This window comes from Sarcophilus harrisii, chromosome 1, assembly GCF_902635505.1.
Source record: "Sarcophilus harrisii chromosome 1, mSarHar1.11, whole genome shotgun sequence".
NCBI classification, from domain to species: Eukaryota; Metazoa; Chordata; class Mammalia; order Dasyuromorphia; family Dasyuridae; genus Sarcophilus; species Sarcophilus harrisii.
Window position 1 is genome coordinate 476,648,296 of NC_045426.1, and position 25,462 is coordinate 476,673,757.

At 35.2% G+C, this 25,462-nt stretch overlaps 1 protein-coding gene across 1 annotated transcript in view; it reads left to right on the top strand.

Annotated features, from left to right (window-relative positions):
* The window catches only part of LOC111719032 (ethanolaminephosphotransferase 1-like), a 160,898-nt gene that overhangs the window by 124,871 nt on the left and 10,565 nt on the right, over positions 1-25,462 (top strand). Inside the window, exon 7 of the mRNA XM_023496028.2 lies at positions 23,272-23,320. Coding sequence (XP_023351796.1) covers positions 23,272-23,320 — 49 coding nt within the window. The remainder of the gene's footprint in view (positions 1-23,271; positions 23,321-25,462) is intronic.

A 25,462-nucleotide genomic window follows, 5' to 3' on the forward strand; every position in this document is an offset into this window, starting at 1 on the left:
AACTAAGGAGATAAGACATAAATAAACATAATACAAAAAGATGCTGCTGATTATTTTAAGGAAAAGTCCATTTATTCCTATACTCTCAAGTGTTTTTAATAGGAATGGATGTTGGATTTTATCAAATGCTTTTTCTGCATCTATTGAGATGATCATATGGTTTTTGTTAATTTGGTTATTAACATGGCCAATTATATTGATAGTTTTCCTAATATTGAACCAGCCCTGCATTCCTGGTATAAATCCTACTTGATCATAGTGTACATAATACAAAAAGAGACTCTCTTCCATAAGAGAAGTACAAAATATTTTGAGATTTCAGAGAAGGGAAAATTAATTTCTACCTGTAGGAGTCAGGAAAGCTTTGGTGGAAAATGTAGCATTTGATGTGGGTCTTGAAGAATGGACAGGATTTCAGTAGGCTGTGAAGGATTTATTTCTTGATTGATACTTCCCTCTGTGATAATGAGAGGGAAAGCCTGCTCTTGTAACTTCTCAGGTATGTACTGAGTAAGCAGAGACCAGGGCCATATCTCATCATAGTCCAATTCCTGTTGTGACAGGAGAAAGTCAAGTCTTGCCACTCTCTTGCTCCTGTGGATTAAAAAAATAAACAAATTCCCAACCAAGAATCTCTGCTGTCTGGGAATGCAGAGAGATGGAGAGGACTCTCCTGGGTTTAAAGTCCTTCAGGAGAGACTCTTTGGAATTATATCATTTCACAGATGAGGACATGGAACCACCTAACTCTTCTTTCACTTCCTTCTTATCTCTCCCTCCTGGCTTTCCTGGCTTCCTTGAAGTCCCACTTAAAATCTCACCTTCTTTAACATTCCTTTCCCAATCTCCCTTAATTCTAGTGCTTTCCCTTTGTTGATTATCTCCAATTTACCCTGTATATAATTTGTACATAGTTGTCACTCCCATTAAACTGTGAGTCCCTTGAGAGCAGGAACTGTCTTTTACCTCTCTTTGTGTCCCCCAGGGCTTAGCATAGTGTTTAATACGTTATAGACGCTTAATAAATGTTTACGGACTGGCTGACTGAAACCAAAATCTGCGGAAGGTGCAGGATTATCTCTGATTCTATGATTTTTCTTCTTCTTCTATATGAATAATATACTTCAGTGGTGTTATACTTATTCTGCTTTTTTGAGATCTAAGTTGGCTAGTCTCAAGATAGCTAAGATAAGACAGTTTTATGCTCTCTTACATAATTCTGCTTTCAACCCCCTACTGGAAAGAATTAAAATCAGTTGTCTCTTAGCAAATGACTGGGTTGTCTGCCACCTCACCCTGCCATGCTGGTTTCCTGTCTTTTCTGGAGGGTAATAGAGCAAAAAAACCCCAAACAAACCCCAAAACCCAAACCCATTGGGTATAGAGACACAAGAAAGTCTAAGGAGAATATAAGCTAACTCCTTTGTTATACAAATGAAAAACTGAGGTCCAGGGTCACACATAGATAAGAAATTGGACAAGTTCATCCCTATTTTCTGCTGGGAAGTTCGTATTCAGAGGAATTCCTCTGGTTGCTCCCTTTTCCCTTATTCCTTCCCGTTCTGTGGGAAGTGCAGAGACAGTGCACATGCCCTTTATGACACATATAAATGATTACTCCTCTTCATCAGGTTTGGTGATTCCCGTTCTCTGGTTGCATTTGCATGGGGCAGGATGGCCTTCTTTGCCTTACCTGAAGTGTAACCATAACTGCCTTTCATGCCTAAGCATCCACCTGGCAAAGATTTTTCCTACCACTGTGGCAGATAGTCTCTGGTGTACCCTGTACGGCTGCTTGCCAACTCAATAAGCATTTATTAAATGCCTTCTATGTGCATTTGCCAAGCTCTATGAATCTCTGATAGAGATTCTAGGAATTAGGAATGGTGCAATGGAGGTAGGTAGATGCATTGGTGGATAGAGCACTGGTCCTGGAAGTCAGGAGGACCCAAATTCAATCCTGCCTCAAACACTTAACACTGACTAGCTGTGGTTCTGAGCAAGCACTTAACCCCAACTTCCTCACAAAAATAGAAAGAAAAAGAAAAAAGGAATGGTGCAATAAAAGTAGGAAATCCCTGGATATATTGGTACAACAGTGAGCTGTCCAGCTTGACCAGAAGATAGAGTAATGGTGAATATTATGAAGTAAACCTGGGGGAAAATGTTGAATCCACATGATTTGTTATTGTGGTTCAGACATTTCAGTTGTGTCTTATTCTTCATAAGCCCATTTGGCAAAGACACTGGAGTGCTTTGCCATTTCTTTCTCTAATTCTTTTTTATAGATACAGAAACTGAGGCAATCAGGGTTTAATGACTTACCCAGAGTCGCATTGTAAATCTCTGAGGCCATATTTTCACTCAGGAAGAAGCATTTTCCTAACTCCAAGACTGGTGCTCTATTCACTATGCTTCTTAGCTGCCCTATTCACATGATTAAGTCAGAATTAATAATATTCTTCAGCTATAAGAAGAGCTCTTCTACAGACTATAGGTATTGCCCTTTTCCGTGTCCCTTGAGGACAGAACAGAAAGTATTGGGCTCTTGTTCTTTGTCGAAGAGGTTAGCTTCTTTCGGCTTCAGTTTTCTTATCTATACAGTTAGGAGATTAGAATAAAATACATACATGTATGTACATACATATACATATATGCATATATAATGTGTTTATAAAATGACCTATTTCTCTCATTTTGGGTTAGTTTATCTGAAGCATTCTTACTTGACAATTTTTAAATTAGTTTGGCCTAGGTGAAGCTTTTCCCTTCAATCATTGTTTGGGTTCCTATCTAAGTCTCTCTTGAAGCCATGTGGTCCCATGAAGAATTATCATTCCTGGACCTTGTCTATATTGCATAAACTCCTTCCAATTATCAACAACAGATTGCTATCTCTTATTTCAAAATGCGAAACTCTCTCCAGTAAAATAGATTTTTAAAGTTCTCAATTCTCACATGTAGAACTAAGATGATGGATGTATCTTGACTGTCAAAAGTTGACTAAGCTTTTTCCAGCTTAGATAAATAGTTTTCCCCACTTATTCAGGTTCTCTGGTCTCTTAGGTTTTCCCTTCTGAAAACCTTTGTGGTATCCCTACAAATTTACAAAAGGCCATTGTTGTTTTTTTTTAATAGTCTTTTATTTACAGGTTATATGTATGGGTAACTTTATAGCATTAACAATTGCAAAAGGCCATTGTTGTAACTCTGACATTTGCTTGTGAACTTGAACAAATAACTTCCTTTCTTTGAGGTTTAGTTTTCATATTTACAAAATGGTGATTAACAAATCCCCCACCACCTACTTCCCTGGGTTGCTGTGAGGAAAGTATTGTAGAAGTCCCTTCACTTCTCTGTGCTCAAGACTAGTCTCTAAGAATATATATATATATATATATATATATATATATATATATATATATATATATATATATATGTGTGTGTGTGTATATATATGTATGTATGTATTGCAGTTACTGATCTGTTTTTGGAGAGGAAGTTTAATTACCTAGAGTTCCCTACACCAATAAAATCACAAATCCAAACATGTATGATACCATACTAAAGCTAAAAAGGACCATAAGATCATCTAGTCTAGTTCCCTTTAAGGGATGCCCAGTGCCTTTCTGTTATGATTTCTTATCTTTTCCTTAGCCAACTTAAATGTTGAGCTCAGGACTATATCTTATATCTCTTTCTTTAATTTTTTCCCCCAATCAGTTAATAAGCATTTATTAAAAACTATGTTATGAATTTAATTCTTTTGAGATCATAGTTATCTACAATTTAATCATAGAGCATCACCAGGAAACATTTGGTGTCCATTGGTTTTTATGGTGAGCAGTATGGGATCATTGAAGAGTGATGAGTGTCCTAACTAATTTGCTCCAAGCACATTGATTCCTGATCAGTTCTAGTTTTAGAACATTCTTAATCTACAGTGTTTGTTTAAGAGTCACATATGAATGGATTCATAGGATTGCTTATTTCCTTGACACAATGTAGATGATATTCATTTTCTTTTTGGTCCTTTTTGTTTTTCTAGTGTAGATGGGAAAATCATTTTATTTTCCATGACTGTGCATTTCATTGAGGAAGTATTTAGTGCATTCACTATGAAGGCATTTGCAAATAGGTGCATTTTGGAGAGTCTTACAAGAAAATTAACTCTTGGATAGGAAATTTTTCACAATATATCAAATATCTCTGGAATACTTACATACTTAAAAACAGTTAACATATTATTTTCAAAACTATCCTGTTTTTCTGTGATTTCCTTCCCTTGAACTCCTTTCTCTTCTACTCTGTGTATGTTAAAAATGAATCATGTGAATTCTTCAGATCAATAAACACTACATATCACTACATACAGTAGAATCATTTATCTTCTATATCTCTGTCAACAAGGTGCCTTTGAAAGCATACTTGTTCCTTTCATAGTTTTTATCTAAATGTTCTTTAAGTATGTGTAGACTTTTCCAAAAGAATTTGATCAAACATGGGTCATCAGTTGGTAATATCTTCTTAAATGCTCTGTTTTGGTAGAACTACCATTCATTACCTTTACCATTCTTTTAAAATATTTTCCTCTTCAAACATTTTGAGTATAAATCCTTGGGTTTGCTTTTAAAATTGTTTCAGCATGTATTTGATCACACTTGGTTGCTTTTGCTGACTTCATTTTCTTAAAGACAATTACCAGTACTTAACATATTATATTAGGCAGAGAGTCCAAAATAGGTTGGTGTTACCAGTGAGAATAATTCACTGTAAAAACTTTCCATTTTGCATACATTCATTATTCCTTGTTAAGCTTTATATCCTCTGCAAAATCTATTTTAGTTGACTCTCAAGCCAGGCTTTCTGTAGGTTTGTTTTCTCAATTGCATTTTGCTTTTTTGTGAACTTATATTACTTATAATTTGCAATTCTTGTTAGTGGTGTTTTGTAAATAAATTTATACTTGACCTACATTGCTCTTGGCTGAAATATATTTCTGCTTAACAAGGAGATTATTTTTTTCTGATTCAGGTAATTTAGTTTCCTTGTGCCAACTGTTTTGCATCTGTTAAACTTCTCTGGGAAATGACAGTAAACAAAGTTAATATCTTCACTTTTCTCCTTTTTCCATGTTTCAGACTTGACAGTCTTTAAACAGGGTTTTCTCTAATTGCATGTCATATTTCCTCTTCATTTTTATCCCTCCTTTTAATACAATATTTACTTTGACTTATGTTTTGCCCAGCAATGAATATCATGTCTACAACTAGTCACCGGCTCAGTTAAAATATTGTCATTTTGATTTATTTTATGATGTTGTTTGGTGTTTACCATGTTCCATGCTTTCTAATTCTATTCTTGTACAGAACATTCATAATATTTAGGCATTAGCTATCTGGCTAGTCTATATCCCTTCAACCTAAACTACAATTTTCAATTTAGTTTTTTTTTAATTGTATTCCCTGGTTTTACATGGATGTCACAGAATCATAGAATTAGAAGTGGAAGTACATAGACTTCTAAATCTAATCTGTAAACTAAAGAAATCCTCACTAAGCTGTACAAAAGAAATGGTTGTCCAGCCTCTACTTGAAGACCTGTAAGGAGGTGGAACCCATGATCTTTTTGGGCAAACTATTCCATTTTTAGACAGCTCTAATTATTAAGAAATTTTTCTTGACATCAAGTCTAAACTTGCCTCTTTGCACTGCACTTTGCAGCATTCTCTCAGTGCTCCTGTTCTTCCTTCTCAAGTCAAACAAAACAAATCTAAATCCTCCTCCACATGACTTCCTTTCAAATACTTGGAGACAGCTATTAGTCTTCTCTTCTCCAGGATAACCATACTATATTACTTCCTAATTCTCATATATCATTTCCAGACGCTTTCCATCTTATCAAGTCCTTTTCTTAAACCCAGAATTGAAGATATTACTTCAAATGAGATCAAATGAAGGCAGGGTATAGCTGTGACCCTTTTAATGTAAACCAAGGTTTCATTATGTTGAGTTTGCCATCTACTAAAATGCCCAGAAAACAATTGCTTTCTCTTCTATATCTATTTTAATACTAAATACAAGACTTTATATCTGTTTCCATTGACTTTCATTTTTTTTAGATTCATCCTGATCCTCTAGTTTGCCAAGATTCTTTTGAATCTTGACTCTTCCACCTTTTTTTCACCTTCAAATTTAATGAGTCCACATCATTAATAATAATGTTAAACAGCATAAGGATATGTGTGCCACCAGTGACCTACTGTCATTTTTATTTTGAACCACTATTAACAATTATTCTTTGAATCTGACCATTCAACTAGTTCTGAGCCAATCTGATTGTGTTGTCATAAAATATCTTTTCAACAGGAATAGTTGAAATATTTTATAAAAATCCTTGCTAAAAATCAATGTAAATTATATTTACAACACTCCCTTCGTTTGTTCATTTACCCTCTTGAAAAATAAAATTAAGTTAGTCTAGAATGACTTTTTTTTTTTTTCATCTTTGCATGATCAGAATTATTTTTTTATTTTTTTATTTAATAGCCTTTTATTTACAGGATATATGCATGGGTAACTTTACAGCATTGACAATTGCCAAACCTCTTGTTCCAATTTTTTACCTCTTACCCCCCCACCCCCTCCCCTAGATGGCAGGATGACCAGTAGATGTTAAATATATTAAAATATAAATTAGATACACAATAAGTATACATGACCAAAACGTTATTTTGCTGTACAAAAAGAATCAGACTCTGAATATTGTACAATTAGCTTGTGAAGGAAATAAAAAATGCAGGTTTGCATAAATATAGGGATTGGGAATTCAATGTAATGGTTTTTAGTCATCTCCCAGAGTTCTTTTTCTGGGCATAGCTGGTTCAGTTCATTACTGCTCCATTAGAAATGATTTGGTTGATCTCGTTGCTGAGGATGGCCTGGTCCATCAGAACTGGTCATCATATAGTATTGTTGTTGAAGTATATAATGATCTCCTAGTCCTGCTCATTTCACTCAGCATCAGTTCGTGTAAGTCTCTCCAGGCCTTTCTGAAATCATCCTGTTGGTCATTTCTTGCAGAACAGTAATATTCCATAATATTCACATACCACAATTTATTCAGCCATTCTCCAACTGATGGACATCCATTCAGTTTCCAGTTTTTAGCCACTACAAAAAGGGCTGCCACAAACATAGAATGACTTCTTCTTGATGAAGCTGTTGTCTCTTTGTAATGAGTATTTCCCACACATGTCAATTATATCCTTAATGATCATTTTAGGAATTTTCCTAGGAATAAAGGTCAAATGTTTTATTGTAGTTTTTAAATTCTTCTTTTCTCTTCCATCTTTTAAATATTGCTCTTCTGCAGTCATGTGGCCTTTCTTGGATTTTCAATGATCTTTCAGAGATAACTGACAGTAGCTTAACCTACATCTGACAATTCTTTCAAGACCCACGAATTGTAGTCCATCTAAACTCAAGAAACTTGAATTTGTCAAGGCTACCTAGGTTTTCTCTTATTATCTCCCAATTGATCTTGAATAACAATTTCCTGTTAGTCATCTTTGTTCTGTTACTTACAATATAGATGATATTTCAGAGAAAACAGAAATAAAATTAGAGTGAACAATGCTGGTTTCTCTCTCTCGTCTAAATTTTATAATCCTAGCGTAAGTCAACAAGTGTAAATGAGATCTCAAAATATATCAGTAGATCAATCCAGTTCCCCAGTCAGTAAACATTTACTAAACATCTATCAGTGCTGAGTATTATGCTAAGCACTGGGGATACAAAGAAAGGTAAAAGACAATCCCTGCTTTTGAGGAGTGCACAGTCTAAGCAGGAGACAATAAGAAACCAAATACGTATAAACAGGATAAATACAGTGTATTTAAGGGAAGGCATTAGTAATCAGAAGAACCAGAAAGGATCTGATACCAAGGTCTAATTGATGGGGGTGGCAGAATAGGGACAGTGATGCTCTTGGAACTGGGGAGCTTTTATGATGAAAGATAGTTAACTCATGTTGAGTTTTGGATGCCCAGTCTGAGATACTCAGAAAATTGTTGGTGTTGTATGACTATAGCTTAGGAGAGACTGTGGCTCAATACAGAAGTCTAGGAATCATTTGCTGCAGAGAGATGATTACGAATTCATGAGAGCCGATGGGGTCACCAAATACAATAGTATAGAGCAGGTAAAGAAGACCCAGGACAGAGTCCTATTCAGATTATGACTTGTAGTTGGAGGGATGACTCATTGAATTAGTCCATATATCACAGACAGATTTATTGATAAACAATGAATTGAGTCCAGAATTGAATAGGGAAAGCAGAGAAAAAGCTGGATTGATTTGGAGAAATTACACAATTCTAATTCTGGTTCTAGTCCCTGATGGTAAAACATAACATTTTGCCATCAGTGTTTTCTCTTGGTGAAATAGTAATAGCTTTTAATCATACAACACCACAGTTTCAGAGTAATCAAAATTGCAGATGATCCAAATGGCTGTGGAGAGCTGTATGGAAGAGAGCTATATAGATCAGTTTTTACATGTTACCAAGGAAGACATGTATGGTAGAAATGTCTTCAACAATATTGCCCTCAATAAATATGACCAGAAAAGAAGGTGAGCTGGTCACATTGTGAGAATAAGAGTTGTGCTGGTATCCCCAAATATTAAAAGACCCAAAAGAATTTTTAAGCACATTGGTAAGATTTTTTATGAAGGATTTAGAACAAACCCAGCATGCATGGTTGGATTACAGTCTGCACTAGGAGAGAAAGTCGGCACAGAGATAAGATTATGAATCCATTAAATCATGACCTTTGACTAAATTTCTTACAGAACTAACTGATTTTATAATTAAAATTTTAAAAAGAATTGCTCTCTCACAAAGGTGAATCTCTTAATGAAGAGAACAATTGACTAACGTCATAGATTCGAAATAACCCAACATGCTATGTGAATGCCAAAAGCCCTTTTTTTCTAAAAACATTTTTTAAAAGTGTGCTCAAGAAACTGAACCAAATATATGAAAAATTTTAATATGGCATTATATTAGATAAGACTTTGGAGATGTTATGTGTGGGTGTCCACTTACCATCTGTCTTATCAGTAATAAAGATAGAGTTGTATTCTAATCTGATATCTGCTTAACCTTCTGAAGTCAGTGTGCAATGAATAAAATGTGTAACAAGGGTCTTGAGACTTGCAGTGGGGCTAAAAATGGTTTGAGAAAAGCACTGCTCAAATGCCACGTGCCACATTTCTAAGGACTAAATCATGTAGGAATTACATTTGCATTTTTCAGTGTTTAATTTTCATTCTGAAGGGATCTGTTTGCTCACTGATGCTTTTAATTTATTATGCTTGCTGTTGCAGAATACATCATTCTAAGAAAGAGATGCCTTTAATTTCAGCAGAGTAAAGAAGGGAAAAATGAACATGTGGCAGGATATGGAACTAATTTATAAAATTACTAGATGCCAATGTCTCTACATGAATTCTTTTCTTATTCACTGTACCCCAGAATTACTTAGTTTTCTATATCTTCTTGTATTTTAGTTTTCCTTTTATTTATTCTCATTTCTCCCCAAATTTTCCCTTTCCTTGCTTTTATTTTTATATTCTGGTCTCTCTTTATCTTTTGGCTTCATCTTTTGTGCTTCTCTTTTCCTTATCCTTGCTGTTTCTTCTATTTTCCATTTCTTGTTTCCTAACTATCTCAATTGTATCCACTTATTTTTCTACTTACTGGAATTTATTGACTTCCTTTTGTAGGGATAGAATTGTGTCCTGTAAAACACAGTGGATTGGAATTAGGAAATTTGGTTTTAGGTCTGGTATCACTGTTTGCTAATTGTCCAATCAAGTCAATAAGCACCTCCTATGTGCTAGGCACTATGTGTCAAAAATTGGGGATACAAAGAAAGGTTTTAAAAATTCCTCATCTCAAGGAATTTATAATTTAATAGAAGAGACAACTTGAAAACAATTATGTCCAAACAAGATGCATATAGCAAAATAGTCTCTGAAGGAAAGCACTGAGATTGAGAAGGATTTAGAAAAGTTTCTTGTAGAAAATAGGACATTAGTTGAGGTTTGTAGAAAGCCAGGAAAGATGTGAGACATGGATGAAGAGACAGCTGGTGAATTTGTCCAGAATTCTCCTATTTGGGAAATGTTGCAAGGAACAGTTTAAAAAGGCCAGAGTCATTGAATTGCAGGGGTTGTAAGGCACAAGACGATTGGAAAGGTAGGAAGAGGCAAAGTTATGGAGCACTTTTAACACTAAACAGAGCATTATTTATCTTTGATCTTGAAGGCACAGGGAAATCACTGGAATTGTTTGAATAGGAGTGACTTGGTCAGACTTGTACTTTAAGAAGATTCCTTTAACAGCTGAGAATGGGAATGGGAAGATACTTGAGGTAGGGAGATCAATCAGCTGGCTGTTCCAATAGTTCTGGTTTAAGGTGATGAGGCCCTGCATCATCAGGATAGTGTAGTGTCAAGGGAAAAAAGGGAGTGTGTCTGTATGTGTGTGTGTGTGTGTGTGTGTGTGTGTGTGTGTGTGTCTCTGCCTGCCTGTGTTTGTGTCTATCAATAAATGTCTGTGTCTGTCTGTATTTATCTGTCTCTGTGTCTATGTCTGTGTCTATATCTATCCATTTACAGATAGATGGATGAGATGAAATGAGATGAAGGTTAAATTGGTAAGATTTGGAAAATGATTAGTGATGATAGAAGTGAGAGAGAATGAGGAGAGAAGGGTGGTAACTAGATTGTAAGCCTGCATGGCTGGGAGGGGATGGTGTCCTCAACAGTAAGAGGGAAGTTGGAAAATGAGGGAGGGTTTGATGGGGGGAGCAGGGAAGATAATGAGTCCAGTTCTGGACATAGAATCTAAGCTGTCTTCGAGGCATCTATTAAGCAGTTGGAAATGTTGCCCTGAAGGTCAAGGAAAGGTTTAACACTAGACAAATAAATCTGAGAATCACCTGGATAGAGATGATGATCCTGGATATGGAAGATGATAAGATCACCAAGTGAAATAACATGGGAAAAGAGAAGCAGACCCAAGAAAGGGACATGAGGGTTAGTGGTTGGGATCCAGATGAAGATCCAGGAAGAATCTGATGAATGGATACATTAGGAGGGAACAATGTCATGAAAACCTAGAGAGAAGAGAGTATCAAGGGTTTTAGAGAGATCAGAAAAATGCCACTCATTTTGGCAACTAGAAATTACTGATAATTTTGAAAGGAACACTTTCAGAAGACTGATGTAGCTGAAAACTTGAGTGTAGAGTCAAGAAGAGAGTGGGAGGAGGGATGGAGCAGCATCAATTGTACATGGCCTTCTTAAGGAATTTGACACTAAAGGAGAAGAGATACAGGATGATAACTGGTGAGGATCAATGGATGAAGTGAAGGTTTTTTGAGGCTGGGAGAAACATGGATTTGTTTGAAGATGATAGAGAACCAGCCACTAGATAGTGAAAGAATGAGGATTAGCAAAAGAGTGAGGGTGATCAAAGGGGGAATCTGTAGGAAAAGACAATTATAATGGGAACATTTGTGCTTTTGTGACCTTGGGAAACACACTTAACCTGTTGGAACCTCAGTTATTCCCTCTGAAAATAAGGAAAAATCACATGCCTACCTTAGGAGGGATGAATTTGATAATTAACATAAAGTGTCTAGCCTGAGTCCTCGTTCTAGGATTGATTCTCAAAGTCTATGTAATTGTATTGTAATCTCTGTAGGTTTTACCAAGTAGAAAAAATTTTCAGTAAGTCATTCAGCAAGCATTTATTATATGTTAGGTATTTTTCAATGGGAATACAGCAGAAAGGCAAAAACAATCGCTTCAATCAAGAAACTCAGTTATAATGAGGGAGACAATATGTTGATAAACAGATACATACAAAATATATACAGAGATGAAAGATGATAATCTGAAAGGGGAGGCACTAGTAGAAGGAGAAAGAACTATTTCAGAGACAAATTTTGGCTACTTTCTGACGTTTAGTCTAATTTAAAAGCACAGGCCATCACTCGAATATTGGCTATTGAAGTAATGAACTCTTTGGTCATAGTGACCTATTTTAACTTTAAAATACTATATAAAAGTGATCTGTGTTTATTCCACACCTTATTCACTATTTCCCTCTTCCACCCACTCTGTTTCATTCATTCAGTCTCTTTTTTTTTTTCTCCCATAACATTTTTTTCTTCCTTTTTCAATTCCACCTTGAGAAGCTAGCTTTAATAATCTAAACTGTATCCTAGGATACATTTAATGGCTGGAAAAATTAACATGCTTTCCAAAGTTACTGGTTTCCATCTAGGGAGTACTTTGGAATTTTCATGGCCCAATATTATTAAATAGTTCCAAGGTCTTTGGAAGTGAGAAGTTATATTAAACTAAAATATTAGCATAATTTACATTATTGTCACTACTTCTAATTTTGAAATATTTACTATTATATTGTGTATCTGGCACAGACAGCTTCTTTCTATTTTTCATTTTTTAAATAGCTCTTATGCCTAAATTCTAAGTGGCCTCTTTCATCTGTTAGATAGCTCAAGTAGCTGAAAAGAAGGTGCATGCTTTAGGTGGTTGTTTCTGGAACGTTATAAAAGATTCTAAGTGTTCACTAACAGAACATTGATTTTTTTTGTTCCAAAGACAAGCCTAAATTGTCACTTCATTTTTATAAGAAATGATTTGCTCAATCCTGGACCTTGAAAAAAATTAACATGGCTCCCCTCCCCAAAAAACCAAACAAATTCTAGTTTCAGGTTAAATTAACATTAATGAGAATTTGAATATTGGGGGTATCACATAGTATCTTATTAAATGTCTTATAAGAGGGACATTTTATTCCAGTTGTAAGATGATTTAAATATGAAATAAGAAAAAAAGTTACTTTTCCTGGCACTGTGACGATTCAGACATTTTTAGTGACTTTTCCGGCCCCTAAAACAGTATTTCCTTTTTAGCCTGGATATCTAGCAGCATTTACTGAATAAATTAGAGTAATTGAAAAATTGAGTAAACTTGTTTTTGCTATTAGGTCAGACAAGGGAAATGTGACCAAATGAGTCTAGAAAAAAACAAAAAGGTCAATTAGGGCCTGGGAAGAATCTGGCAAAGAAAATGACTCTGTGATACTTGAGTATAAGTAGAATAGGCTTCTGTCAACAAAAGATTATTTACCTTTGCATTTAGAGGTATATAATGCCTAAAATGTTCTTCAACCTAACTTTAAGTCTGTTAGACCTGTCAGTAACTTTCAATGGCTTAGTCCAAAAAACATTTGGACCTTTTATTTTTTGGACTTTTTTTTACTAGGAGCTTTTTTCCTCACTTCTTAGTGTCTTTCCCCTCCATTACTGTATTTTTTTTTTTTTTTGGTTTATTTATATCCATTATTTAACCATATTTGAACATGTTAAATCCCCCAGTAAAATGTAAACTTCTTTAGGATAGAAGTTATTTCCCTTTTGTTTTAATATCCCCAGCACTTTAGCATGATATATGACATAGGAATTGGACCTGGTCAACATTGGTAAAAAGAACATTCTTGATAAGGAAACTCCTTCTGCCAAAACCTTTGTCACCTTCTCTGCAATGTACAGTCTTAAGAGACCCTAAGTACCTAAGACACCATGAATGTAATGACTTGCCCATGGTCACACAGCTAGGGTGTGATGCAGCTAGGAGGTGGGAATTGAATTCAGGTCTTCTTGACTCTAGTACTAGCTCTCTTAACTCCTATACCATACTATCTGGCATATTGTTTGATTGATGGATGGATTGATTGAAGTGTGGGATTTTTACTTAGTCTTCATCCTAGAATCTTTGCTCCAAGTCTACATCCTTGTATGAAATTATAAAGCTGAATAAGAACCTTAGATAGTATGTGTACATATGTATATATGTTTATATATGTCTATCTGTATATAGTGTAGTTACTTTTACAAATAAGAAATTGATATTCAGTAAATCTAAGGGATTTGCTTAAATGCACACAAGCAATCAATGTCAATATCAGAACTAGCTCCTAGGTCATCTAACTTATTTCTGTATTCTGCTCACTCTAACTGTTGCATCTGGGTCTTGAACAAATGGGAAAAAAATGTATTTGAAAATCAAGAGTTTATGAGATTACATCTGCTTAAACATAATAAGTACATTTAAAAAGTTACATAAGGGAGACATTTTGGTTTTGGAAATTTGGCTTTCATGACTTAGAAGACAAAGAAAGATAACAGAAGCAGTTCTCATTTATGCCACTTTTTAATTATCCTATCCATCTGAAATCAGAGCTAATCATTTCAATGGTTCAAATCAGTCTAAATATTTCTCAGCATTTGGGCAGAACTAATTTGCCTATCCTGAATATCAATTATTACATAGTGAAAAGAGAATTGAATTTGTTAATAGACGAGTAAATATGCTCTCTTGGTGGGCTTCATTTATTTCAGAGCTGATTATTTAGGGTGTTGATTATATAGGATTTTCTCTTCCCTCTCACACTAAAGGAATTGACATTTGAAAGTTTAAAAATACCTGCTAAAGGACACTAAAACAATCTCATAAAGGATTTAGACAAAAGGGAAAAAAAGAAGTTGGAGGAAAGGAAGAAATAAAGTCAAACACATCTTTTTAATTATCTTCCTAAAAGCAATAAAATGTTTGCTGAGTACAGTAAACTTTGGTCTTAGTCTAGACTTACTCATTATGGAATGTAATTTCTTGAAATCTTCTCCAGCAGATAGCCTTATGTGATGATTTTTGTTGTTGTTAGTGGCATTCCATGAAATGACTGAAAATATGTTATTTTTCAGCCCTGAATTTCTCTTATGTAATTCCACAGGGCCAGGGAACAAGGGTACTAAGAATCACACAATTATTATTCAGTTTATAAATATTAAAAGCTGATATTCTCTATTTGTGCACTCATTCAAGGCCTAAGGAAGAGAAACCCTATTATGGGAACTGGAGTCATACTGAGATTGAATTCAGTTGCTACAAATAAAACAAAAAGAGGGAAAAAAGTTGTAACTAAATGGAATGAAGGCATACTTTTTTGCTTTGGGAAGTGAATAAAAGCTGATTAAATCATGTGTCCTGAAATAGTTAGAAACATTCATTAATTCAATGAATTTTATCAATTAATCATCTAGTGTTCAAAGAGTACATCTAGTGTTCAAGAGTATACAAAGACAGTTTGTACTCAAGTCAGAACAAGTCACCAAGCATTGATAAAGCATTTATTATATGCTGAATATTGTGCTGAACATTGGGGATACAAATATAAGCAAAAGAAAAGATAATCCCTGCCCTTAAGGTGCTTTCATTCTGCTTAAAAGTGGAGCTGAAAAGCAATGGGGTGAAGATACATAAGAAGGAACATGATAGCCAAATCCCAAAAATGAAGGATGGCTGGTTTAGTCCCTTCCCCAAAATGAAAGTAACCAGAAGAATTCACCAATGAAAAAAGGAGGCTGCAAGGTATAGTGGAAAATGAAAAAGCTGAAATATGGTAGCAGAGTTTGGAGAGGTGTACAATGTTTAGAGAGATTTGCAACATTTAAAGAAGACGTGATCCCTTTTTTTAGGAAGCTTACAATCTAGCAGAGGGATAGGACACATATACCAATGATAATAATAAATAGTATTGCATGATGAGTTTGTTAGATAAATATAAGACAAAGTTTAGGGTGATATTTGGAGGGGCGATGAAATCATTTCTGAGAGGAAGTACCAAGGAAGGCTTCATGGAATATGAGTCATTTGAATTGGGCTTTGGTGGGATGAATGAATAAATAAAAAAGCATTTACTATGTGTAAAGTGTTGACGATAAAAAGAAAATAGCAAGACAGTCTCTGCTTTCAAGGGGTTAACCTTCTAATAGAGAAAGATACAACGCCTATGAGAAGGTTCAGTTGCAGGACAAATGAAAAAGCCCAATGGTCCTTAAGATGTAGATAGGAATTCAACAGGAAAACAAGGAAAAGGACATTCTGGGTATAGAGGACAGTGTGATCAAATGAGGGGGTTTTAAGGATGGGGGAAGACCTGCGTGTTTGTGGGCAACAGAGAAGGAGCCAGTGGGTAGGAAGAGATTGTAGGTAAGAGAATGAGCCAATCTGCTGAAGACAGGAAAGGGTTTATAGAAAGAACATGTGGAGGGATTGGTCTTGACAAGAAGTACAATCTTTTCATCTGAGAGCAGAATAAAAAAGGACATAGTGAAGTAAGATAATTAAGTGAGATAAGAGGAGAAGAAAGAGATCTTGGCAAATCAGTGCAATTTTTAAAATATAAAATATAATGCAAGGCTCTTGGCTGAGAGGTGAGAGGAAGGAGGAGGGCCAGAGATCCTTGAGGAAAGATAGGATAATTTGGAATAGACACTGTGGAGAGTGTTACAGCAAATCAACTAAGAAAGAAAAGGTTAACTTACTTGCCCACAATCACAACCATTATGGTGTCAAAGGCAAGACTTGAACCCATTCACTTTGCCTCTTTCTAGAAGCTATCACTCTCTTAATGCAGTCCTAAATGCCTCCTGCCCCTCTTTTTTTTTTTGGCTGCCAATCTGTTTTCAAACTATCTTATCATTTCTTCACCAATAATTTGTTCTTTTGAATGTCTTATGATGACAAGGATAAAGGCACAGACAACATTTTACTAAAATCTGCAGATGATTCAATGCTAGCAGGGATAGCTAATACACTGAGACCAAATTTAAAAAAAGAACTTGTGAGGCTCAAGCATTGGGTTAAATATATAAGAGGAAATTCAATTAGGGAAAAACATCCAAGTCTCTTGCCCGAGTTTTAAGAATCACTCTCATCAGAACAAATATCGGGAAACATGCTAGTCATGGATCTGTTTGGTCCATAGTGAGTTCTTAGAAATCGTTACTATTTTTAAAATTAAACTGAAAAGGACTCCACTTTACATTCACCATCAAACCATACCATTTGACCACAATTACTACAAGCAGTAGCACTGTCTTCTATTCTGGAGGCTATACCAATTACTTGGTGAATTCTGTCTAAATATCAAAGATACTGGAAAACTGTTTTAACCTAAATTATGTAGACAGATTGCTGAAGTACTTCACATTTGGTAGAATTATATGTCAACCTCATCCAATTGGGGGCAGCTTGGGTGATTCTGTGGTGGAGTTCTGGGCCTGAAGTTGGGAAGAACTGAATTTGAATCTGGTCTCCAAAACGTAATATTTTTATAGCCCCAGGCAAGTTACTTAGCCTATTTGCCTCAGTTTTTACTTTGTACAATGGAGATAATAATAACACCTACTTCCCAGAGTTGTTGTGAAGATCAAATAAGATAATACTTCTAAAGAGTTCTGGTGCTCTTAGGTCCCTCTAAATTCACCCTCAGAGGCCTTGGTAACAAGGATAACTTATCCATATAGTTCTTTTGATGTAAAATCATGTTCTCATTTTATCAATAAAAGGACTATAGCACCAATAATAATAATTTATGCTGGAAAGTAAAATTCACAAAGCACTTTCTGCACAACAACATTGGGTTGTAGATAATCATATTGTAGTATAATTATTATTCTTGTTTTTACAGAGTAGGAAACAGGTTCAGATAGGGTAGCCTGATGTTGCTCAGGATCCCATAGCTAGTATGTGAACCCAGATCTCTTTATTCTAAGGAGACTACTGATTCCACCACAGTACACCATACTATTTTTTAAACAGGAAGGCATCCCAATGCTTTTTGTATCAAGAGTACTTCCATTTCCAGAATATTTCTTGAGATCTAGAAGCATTTCCAGGATATCTCTCTAGGGCTTCAACAAAGGAAGATTAGATTCTTCACTAGAAGGAAACTCATGAATTTTTAAAGCACTGCATTGAAGGCGGTAGAATGCCCTGATGACCTTCCTCTTCGTCCCCAAGATCCATCTCCTTAACAGAACCAAGTACTATTTGCAAAGCCCTACAGTCATGATTTTCTCTGCATTTGGTCACCCTTTAATTAAGTCTATTAATGAGCATTTATTAATTAAGCCTATCATCTTAAGTGCTGGAGATAAAAAGAAAGGCAAAACACAGTCCCTTATTAGTTATATAATTTGTATAAACAAATAGTTATATTGACAAGATGATCATTGATTGAGAACCTTAAAATGGTTTTCAGAGAATCAGTCATGGAGCACTGATGATTTGTTAAACTATCCTAGACACTTGAGAGACTGAGTACAGGCAAAAGCCATGATTCCAATTATTTAGGAGTTTATATTTTAGTTAGAGATACACAATATGCACAACATATATGTGTTGATGCTCATTTTAATCATGCCAAGTGCATATATATTTGAACAATGTGGAATGGAGTGGTCAGAAGAGTAGGGTTAATTTAAAATTTGGAGAGGAATATGATATAAAAAGCAAAGGCATCAATGAAACTAAATTAAAATTCTGCATGAGTTCCACTAAGAGACCCTGAGGCTATGCTTGAGGCTCTGCACTTCCTTCTTCCACTGGAGCCAAAGATATAGAAAACAAAGGAAGGACACAAGTATATGTAGAAGGAGGATACAACAGTAACAGTCACCTCATTTTGCATTGTTACTTTTTCTAGTTATTATTGCTTCTGGATGCTTGGAAAATAATGATTTTATTTTATTTTATTTTTTTCCCTTTTCTCTTTTGGTTGATTTTTATTTTCATGTGTTTTTAAAATTGTTTTTTTTTTTTTTTGCTGCTTTCCCCCCAAACTCAAGCATCACAGGAGCAAAGCAATTTATCCCAAAGGAAAGAAAGAGGAGGAAATGTCTGTCTGTCTGTCTCTCTCTCCTTGGGCAGTGGAGGGGAAGTCCTTGATGATATTTAATTTGACAGTTCCAGGTAAAAACTGAAAAGATCCTTCCTTATTAGGAAGATATAGGGGTGAAACTCAACAACAGTAGAAGAGCATGTTAGGAAAGAGCTATAGAAAATTTATCAAGCCCCTACATAATGGTAATTAATAGATATGATTTATATAATACCTTCAAGTTTGCAAAGTGTTTATAAATACTACCTCATTTTATCCTGATAGCAACCATGGTAGATTGGTGCTATAATTATCCCCATTTTACAGATGGGGAAACTGAGGCTAAGTGACTTGTTCAGAGTCACACAGCTAATAAGTGTCTAAAATCATATTTGAATTCAGATCTTCCTGACTGCAGATCCAGTTTCTTTTCCACCAAGCCACCTCTCTATTCTTATGAAATCCGCAGAATCAAAGTAGGCGCTTAGGAATTTAAAATCACAGCTCCATGGGTATGGTTCTCCCATTTTGGAATAAGAATATTACACAGTGCAGAGTTTCTACTGATTGTTGTTTGTGGTCAGTGGGTAATTGCTAACTAAACTGATGCTTCAAAGAAATAACCAACTGTTGCCATTTAATAACTTTTGAATTCTACTCTGAGATGTTTCATGCTTTTCTTTGTTGGCTTTTTGATCTAAACTCTCAATCTCTTCAAGAACTGCAGCAGGAAATTTAGATTTAACCTCAAGAGTCAGTGTTTTGTCTTGTGTCTCCTCTAATCTAATGCAGATGTTCGAATGACTATATTTTACTTGAGATTTTATTGAACTTCTGTCTCAATACCCCCTCTTTTTAATAGAAAACATAGCTTAGCTGCAAAGCTCATTAAACTCAGAAAATCCAGCAAGCAGTAATTTTGAGAATGTATACAAGTAGAAAAGAGAATATTTAGGTTCCCTCTTTGGATTGCAAGTTCTTCAGCTGCTTCATTATTTTAGGGAGAATTTTTCCATTTCAGAAAAGGAAAGGGAAAGATGGATAAAAGAAGGGTGTTGACAAAGAAATCCATGTCAAAAACTGAGAAAGTTTATTGCCTAAATATGGATTGCGTGAAAACTTTGCTTGGGCTTGTGGGAGAACCAGTGGGGATAGAGGTTCAACTGCTTCTTCATTCCAAGTTCATGACACTTCTGTTTTCTATTTTTCCCCCTATCCACTAAATCTTAAATGATAAAGTTTTATATCAAGTAGATTAAAATAGGTCCTCTTCCACCTTATGTAAATCACCTTACTATTTCAGGAAATCTCTAATTTCTATCACTTCACCATTATAACACATTTTATGAATAGTTGAACAGAGAAGAACTTAATCTCCATCACACCTAATCAAGTGCAGTTCCTAAGGGCAGTGTTATCAAGAAGATTTGGAACAAAAGTCAACATGGAACAATCTCTAATTATATCTAGTACAAATTCATTTAATAAGCTAAATGCTGGCATGACATAACCCGTACAACTCACTTGAATTTGGATTTAAATGCTTTTCTGTCATGCCAGTGTATATTTAAAAGAGGATACAATTGTCAGTATATTCTCCAACTATATAAGGCCAAAACATTACCCCACTGATTAATGATGCACCTGTTTCTTATTTGGAAAGAAATGAAACATAAATGTTACCATTATTTTTAGAGAAATTTAAAGCAATTTGGTAAAGTGAAAAGAAATGTGTATTTCTCTCAAAACATTCAGATTTGAGCTAATTCAGTATATGATACTGGGGAATTTAATTGGCCTTTTTGACTCCCACTTTCTTCATTTACAAAATTAGAGGCTGGAAGTAAATAGTGGCTAAAGTCCTTCCCACCTCCAGAATTCTATGATATACTTGGTTCCACATTTTCTTGTTTTCTTCTTTTGATGCTGAAAATTGCCTAATATCAGTCTTTTTAAAAAACTATTCTGATCACAGAACAATGGATTGGTTTCTGAATTATTGATACTATTTAGTTAATTATTTTGTTATTCTGAACTTCTAATCTTTCTATATAAAATAGGGATAATCCTTTCATTACCAATGTCACTTGTTTGTAAATGATACTGTGAGCACTACATCAAATCCAAACGGCACAAGACTTGTTCAATATGATCCCTAATTACTCACAAGAGCCCAGCCTAACATTCCATCCAGGGAAAGCTAAATGTATGAAAAATGTTTATTGACCTGTCTGTGATGTGCACTTGGAAGGCGAGTCCATCCAATTAGTCTATCAGGACATAGGCAGATGGACAGTGAGTGGAGCCCAGAATTAAATAAAAGGAAGAGAGTGGGCGATTGCACTTGGGAAATTATGCAGTTCTTTTAATGCTCCCAAGCTGCTTCCTGGCATAAAAGTCTATCTTTAATTTTAAAAATAAATACAAATGTTCTCTGGGTGATGTTACATGTCTGTGTATCTTGAAATACCACATATAATCCAATCCCTGAACTACAAAATCATGGCAGACCCGTAGGTTAGTGGTACAAGAAGCTGGCAGATCGGATGTCTTTTTTGTTATATTTGAGTCATTTCAGTCATGTCCCCATGACCTCATTTGGGCTTTTCTTGGCAAAGATACTGGAATGGTTTGCCATTTCTTTCTCCAACTCATTGAAGAAGGGAGACAAACTGGATTAAGTGACATGCTCTGGGTCATACAATTAGTAAGTATCTGAGGCTGGATGTGAACTCAGGTCCTCCTGACTCTAGGGCCAGTGTTGTATTTACTGTGTCATTCTCCCAATGATGTCCTATATGCAAGTAACACATCACTGAGGAAGTATGATCAAAATAGAAAGTGGTGGGTATATTAAGAGTAAAGGATGACAGACAGCCATGGAATGTTCAAGATCTCAAGGAAGGTCTCTGGTCTTCAGTAAAATTCAGTAAAATTCCTAGTGGAGCATCACTGAAGGAAATTAAACCAGAAAGAAAACAAAATGAGAATCTGTGGATGGGTCAGGAAGAAGAGACTTCACATGGATGAGATCCCCCAAATGCTGAAGTAATATATGTCAAAATGTTCATTACTTTTAGAAGAATTTTTCAGATGTTATCTACCCCTTGGCACTCAGCCTGATGTCAGCTGATACATTTTCATAGCTAAAGTGGCAAGGTGGATAGTGCTGGACTTGAATCAGGAAGACCTGATTTCTTTCTTTCTTTCTTTCTTTCTTTTTTTTTGGCAAGGCTGCTAATTTGCTATTTCTTTTTTTATTATTATTTTTTTTATTTAATAGCCTTTTATTTACAGGTTATATGCATGGGTAATTTTACAGCATTAACAATTGCCAAACTTCTTGTTCCAATTTTTCACCTCTTACCCCGCACCCTCTCCCCCAGATGGCAGGATGACCAGTAGATGTTAAATATATTAAAATATAAATTAGATACACAATAAGTATACATGACCAAACTGTTATTTTGCTGTACAAAAAGAATCAGACTCTGAAATATTGTACAATTAGCTTGTGAAGGAAATCAAAAATGCAGGCGGGAAAAAATATAGGGATTGGGAATTCAATGTAATGGTTTTTAGTCATCACCCAGAGTTCTTTCTCTGGGCGTAGCTGGTTCAGTTCATTACTGCTCCATTGGAAATGATTTGGTTGATCTCCTTGCTGAGGATAGCCAGGTCCATCAGAACTGGTCATCATATAGTATTGTTGTTGAAGTATATAATGAACTTCTGGTCCTGCTCATTTCACTCAGCATCAGTTCGTGTAAGTCGTGAAATCATCCTGTTGGTCATTTCTTACAGAACAATAATATTCCATAATATTCATATACCACAATTTATTCAGCCATTCGCCAACTGATGGGCATCCACTTAGTTTCCAGTTTCTAGCCACTACAAAGAGGGCTACCACAAACATTCGTGCACATACAAGGAAGACCTGATTTCAAATGTTTTCTCAAATATTTACTAGCTGTATGGCTCTCAATAGTTCGGGATCTTAGTTTCTTTAATATTAGAATTACCTCACAAGGTTGTTGTAAGGATCAAATACCTGAAAAGCACTTTATAGAAATGCTAGTTCTTTATTATCATTGTTTGGAATCAGTTCAATATTCAGAATCATTCTCAACTTGAGTGAATGCAAAGTCTTGACATCAAGGTATACTTTTTGGGGAAATTTCAATTCTTGACATTTGTGTTCACATAAAGAAAAATAACATAAAAATCATTGCACCCAAAATATTTGTTCCCTGACACCATTTCTAATGCTGCTTTACTTGAGTCACTTGTGAAGCTGGCAGTGAAAGTAGGATTGAAGCCACCCTTGAATTTCCTTGTCAGATAGCAGAGTATTTCCATTATTATCATTGCAGTACAGGCTTGTTCTCATGGGAGTGAATAATAAATGACCATTCATAAATCTTCTGTCTGTTTTCCAGGCTGCAGCATTTTCCTTTCTCTCCCCCACACGTTGTACAACATCTACATGTAAGTGTGCCTTTCAATTTAAAAGATAGTAAGTACTCAGATAAAAACAACAGCTTTTGTCCCAAATAAATTGAGTGTATTATACATGGAGCTTGGATGTTCGGTGAATATTTATTGAATTGAATTCTGGCCTTTTGTGTGGTAGATTTGGACATTCATTATGGTAGATTTGGACATTTATCTCCTGGTTAATATGTTCAATTCCTCTTTTTGAGACTGGGATAGATGGGTCATCATGAGAAATCATGTAAGGTAAGTAGGAATAATGTGAAATTTGGATGTGGGAGAGAACTGAGTTCAAATTCTACTTCTTTATTAGTTAGACTTATAATGATGGACAAATCATTTAATTTCTTAATCCACTTTCTTTGTATTAAATGGGAGTGAAGTAATAGCAATATCTTGCAGGATTCTTATGAGAATTCCTCAAGAGAATGCTATAGATTGTTACTTATTTTTATATTTGCTCTTTATATTGCATACAGCTAGATGTCAACAAACTTGTTCTTCATTTTTGAGTGTTTATACATATATTTGTAAATATGAATCTGTTAAAATCATTAATGAATAGCACTGTTTTATCCAGTGATTCCACATATTCTACTTGTTTAACTTCATGTTACTATGATACAAATTTAACAGCTTATTTTGTATGTATGTGTGTGTTTGTGTGAATATGTGATTGTTTTCCATGCCTTTATTTTTGTTGTTGAATCCCAATATTTCAGTACATACGGAGTGGTTTAAAATTCAGACAAAATAGAAATTATCCTAGATGCTTAAAATGCTCATTTCACAACAGGCTTCTTCTTCTCAGGAAAAAGTAGTTCTAAGGAACTGAGAAATAAGGATGACAAGAAGCTCATTTCATTTCAACACAAACATCAGTATTTAGACATCTAAACTGAATGTTATTCCCTTCAGTTTAGACACCTTCAGAAGTTAAGACACTTATTTCCAGGAATGTTGCCATTGCTTTAAAAATTTTTGGAATTGCCTCTAGGGCACTTAAAAATTTGTGGATTTGAGCTTTGGAAGCAATACAAAAGTTTAGAAAGGTTATGCATCAGTCATGTCTAACTCTTTGTGACCCCATTTGGGATTTTCATGGCAAAAATATTGGAGTAGTTTGCCATTTCCTTCTCCAGCTCATTTTACAAATAAAGAAACTGAGACAAACAGAATTAAATGTCTTGCTTAGAGCCATGGAGTTAATAAGTGTCTGAGACTGGATTTGAACTCAGTTCTTCCTGATTCAAAATTGACCAATCTATCCACTGCATTATCTAATTCTCCATTACAAAAGTTACTCAGATGAATAAGAGGGCAGATCTCTAGCTCAGTAATACTGTTTTGGGTAAAGTAAGAGTTGTGATTTTAAAATAATAAAGGTAATGTGTGCTAGCACATAGGGATTGTGGGGAGGTGATGGGAAAATTAAGGTGGTGGATGCAAGGTTGAGGAGTAGCCAGAAGAAGTAAAACTTAGCTCCCCACCAGAACTACTCCATAAAGATCTGGAAATGTAGGGGAATAACCAGGAGACCAAAAAAAGCCTGCAATGAGTTTTCTCTGAACCATCAGAGCTTTCCAGCTGGCTCAAGGTAGCTGATACCAGCAGCAGGCTGCAAGTAAATACTCAAAAAAGAAATTTATTAAATGGATATACTATTGCCACACACTCTCTGCCAAGTGCTAGAGATGAAAAGAAAGGCATAGTTTCTACATTCGAGGAGCTCATAATTCACTAGAATTGCCCAGAGACAGGTCCATAGATATATTACTCAGACCCAACCCAGAACTCAGTTGAGGAGAGCTATGATTAGTTTTTGTCCTGGATCATCAGACTACTTTGGGAGCAATAAAAGTTTACAAAAGCCCTCAGCCTGAGTTGTCTCTGAGATCCTGGGATAACATAGTTTTCTTACCCCCAGAAAAGCCACAAAAAAGACCTAACATGTCACAAACAAAGCCCAGACATTCCCTCCAAGAGTTCATAGAGCCTGATCCTAATATAAAGTCTGAAGTCAGGAAGTTGGCTAGAAGGATGAACATACACAAAAATGTAGGGGAAAAAAAAAAGCTTTTGATAATATACAGTACCCATTTCTTTTAAAAATACTAGAAAACAAAGGAATGAATG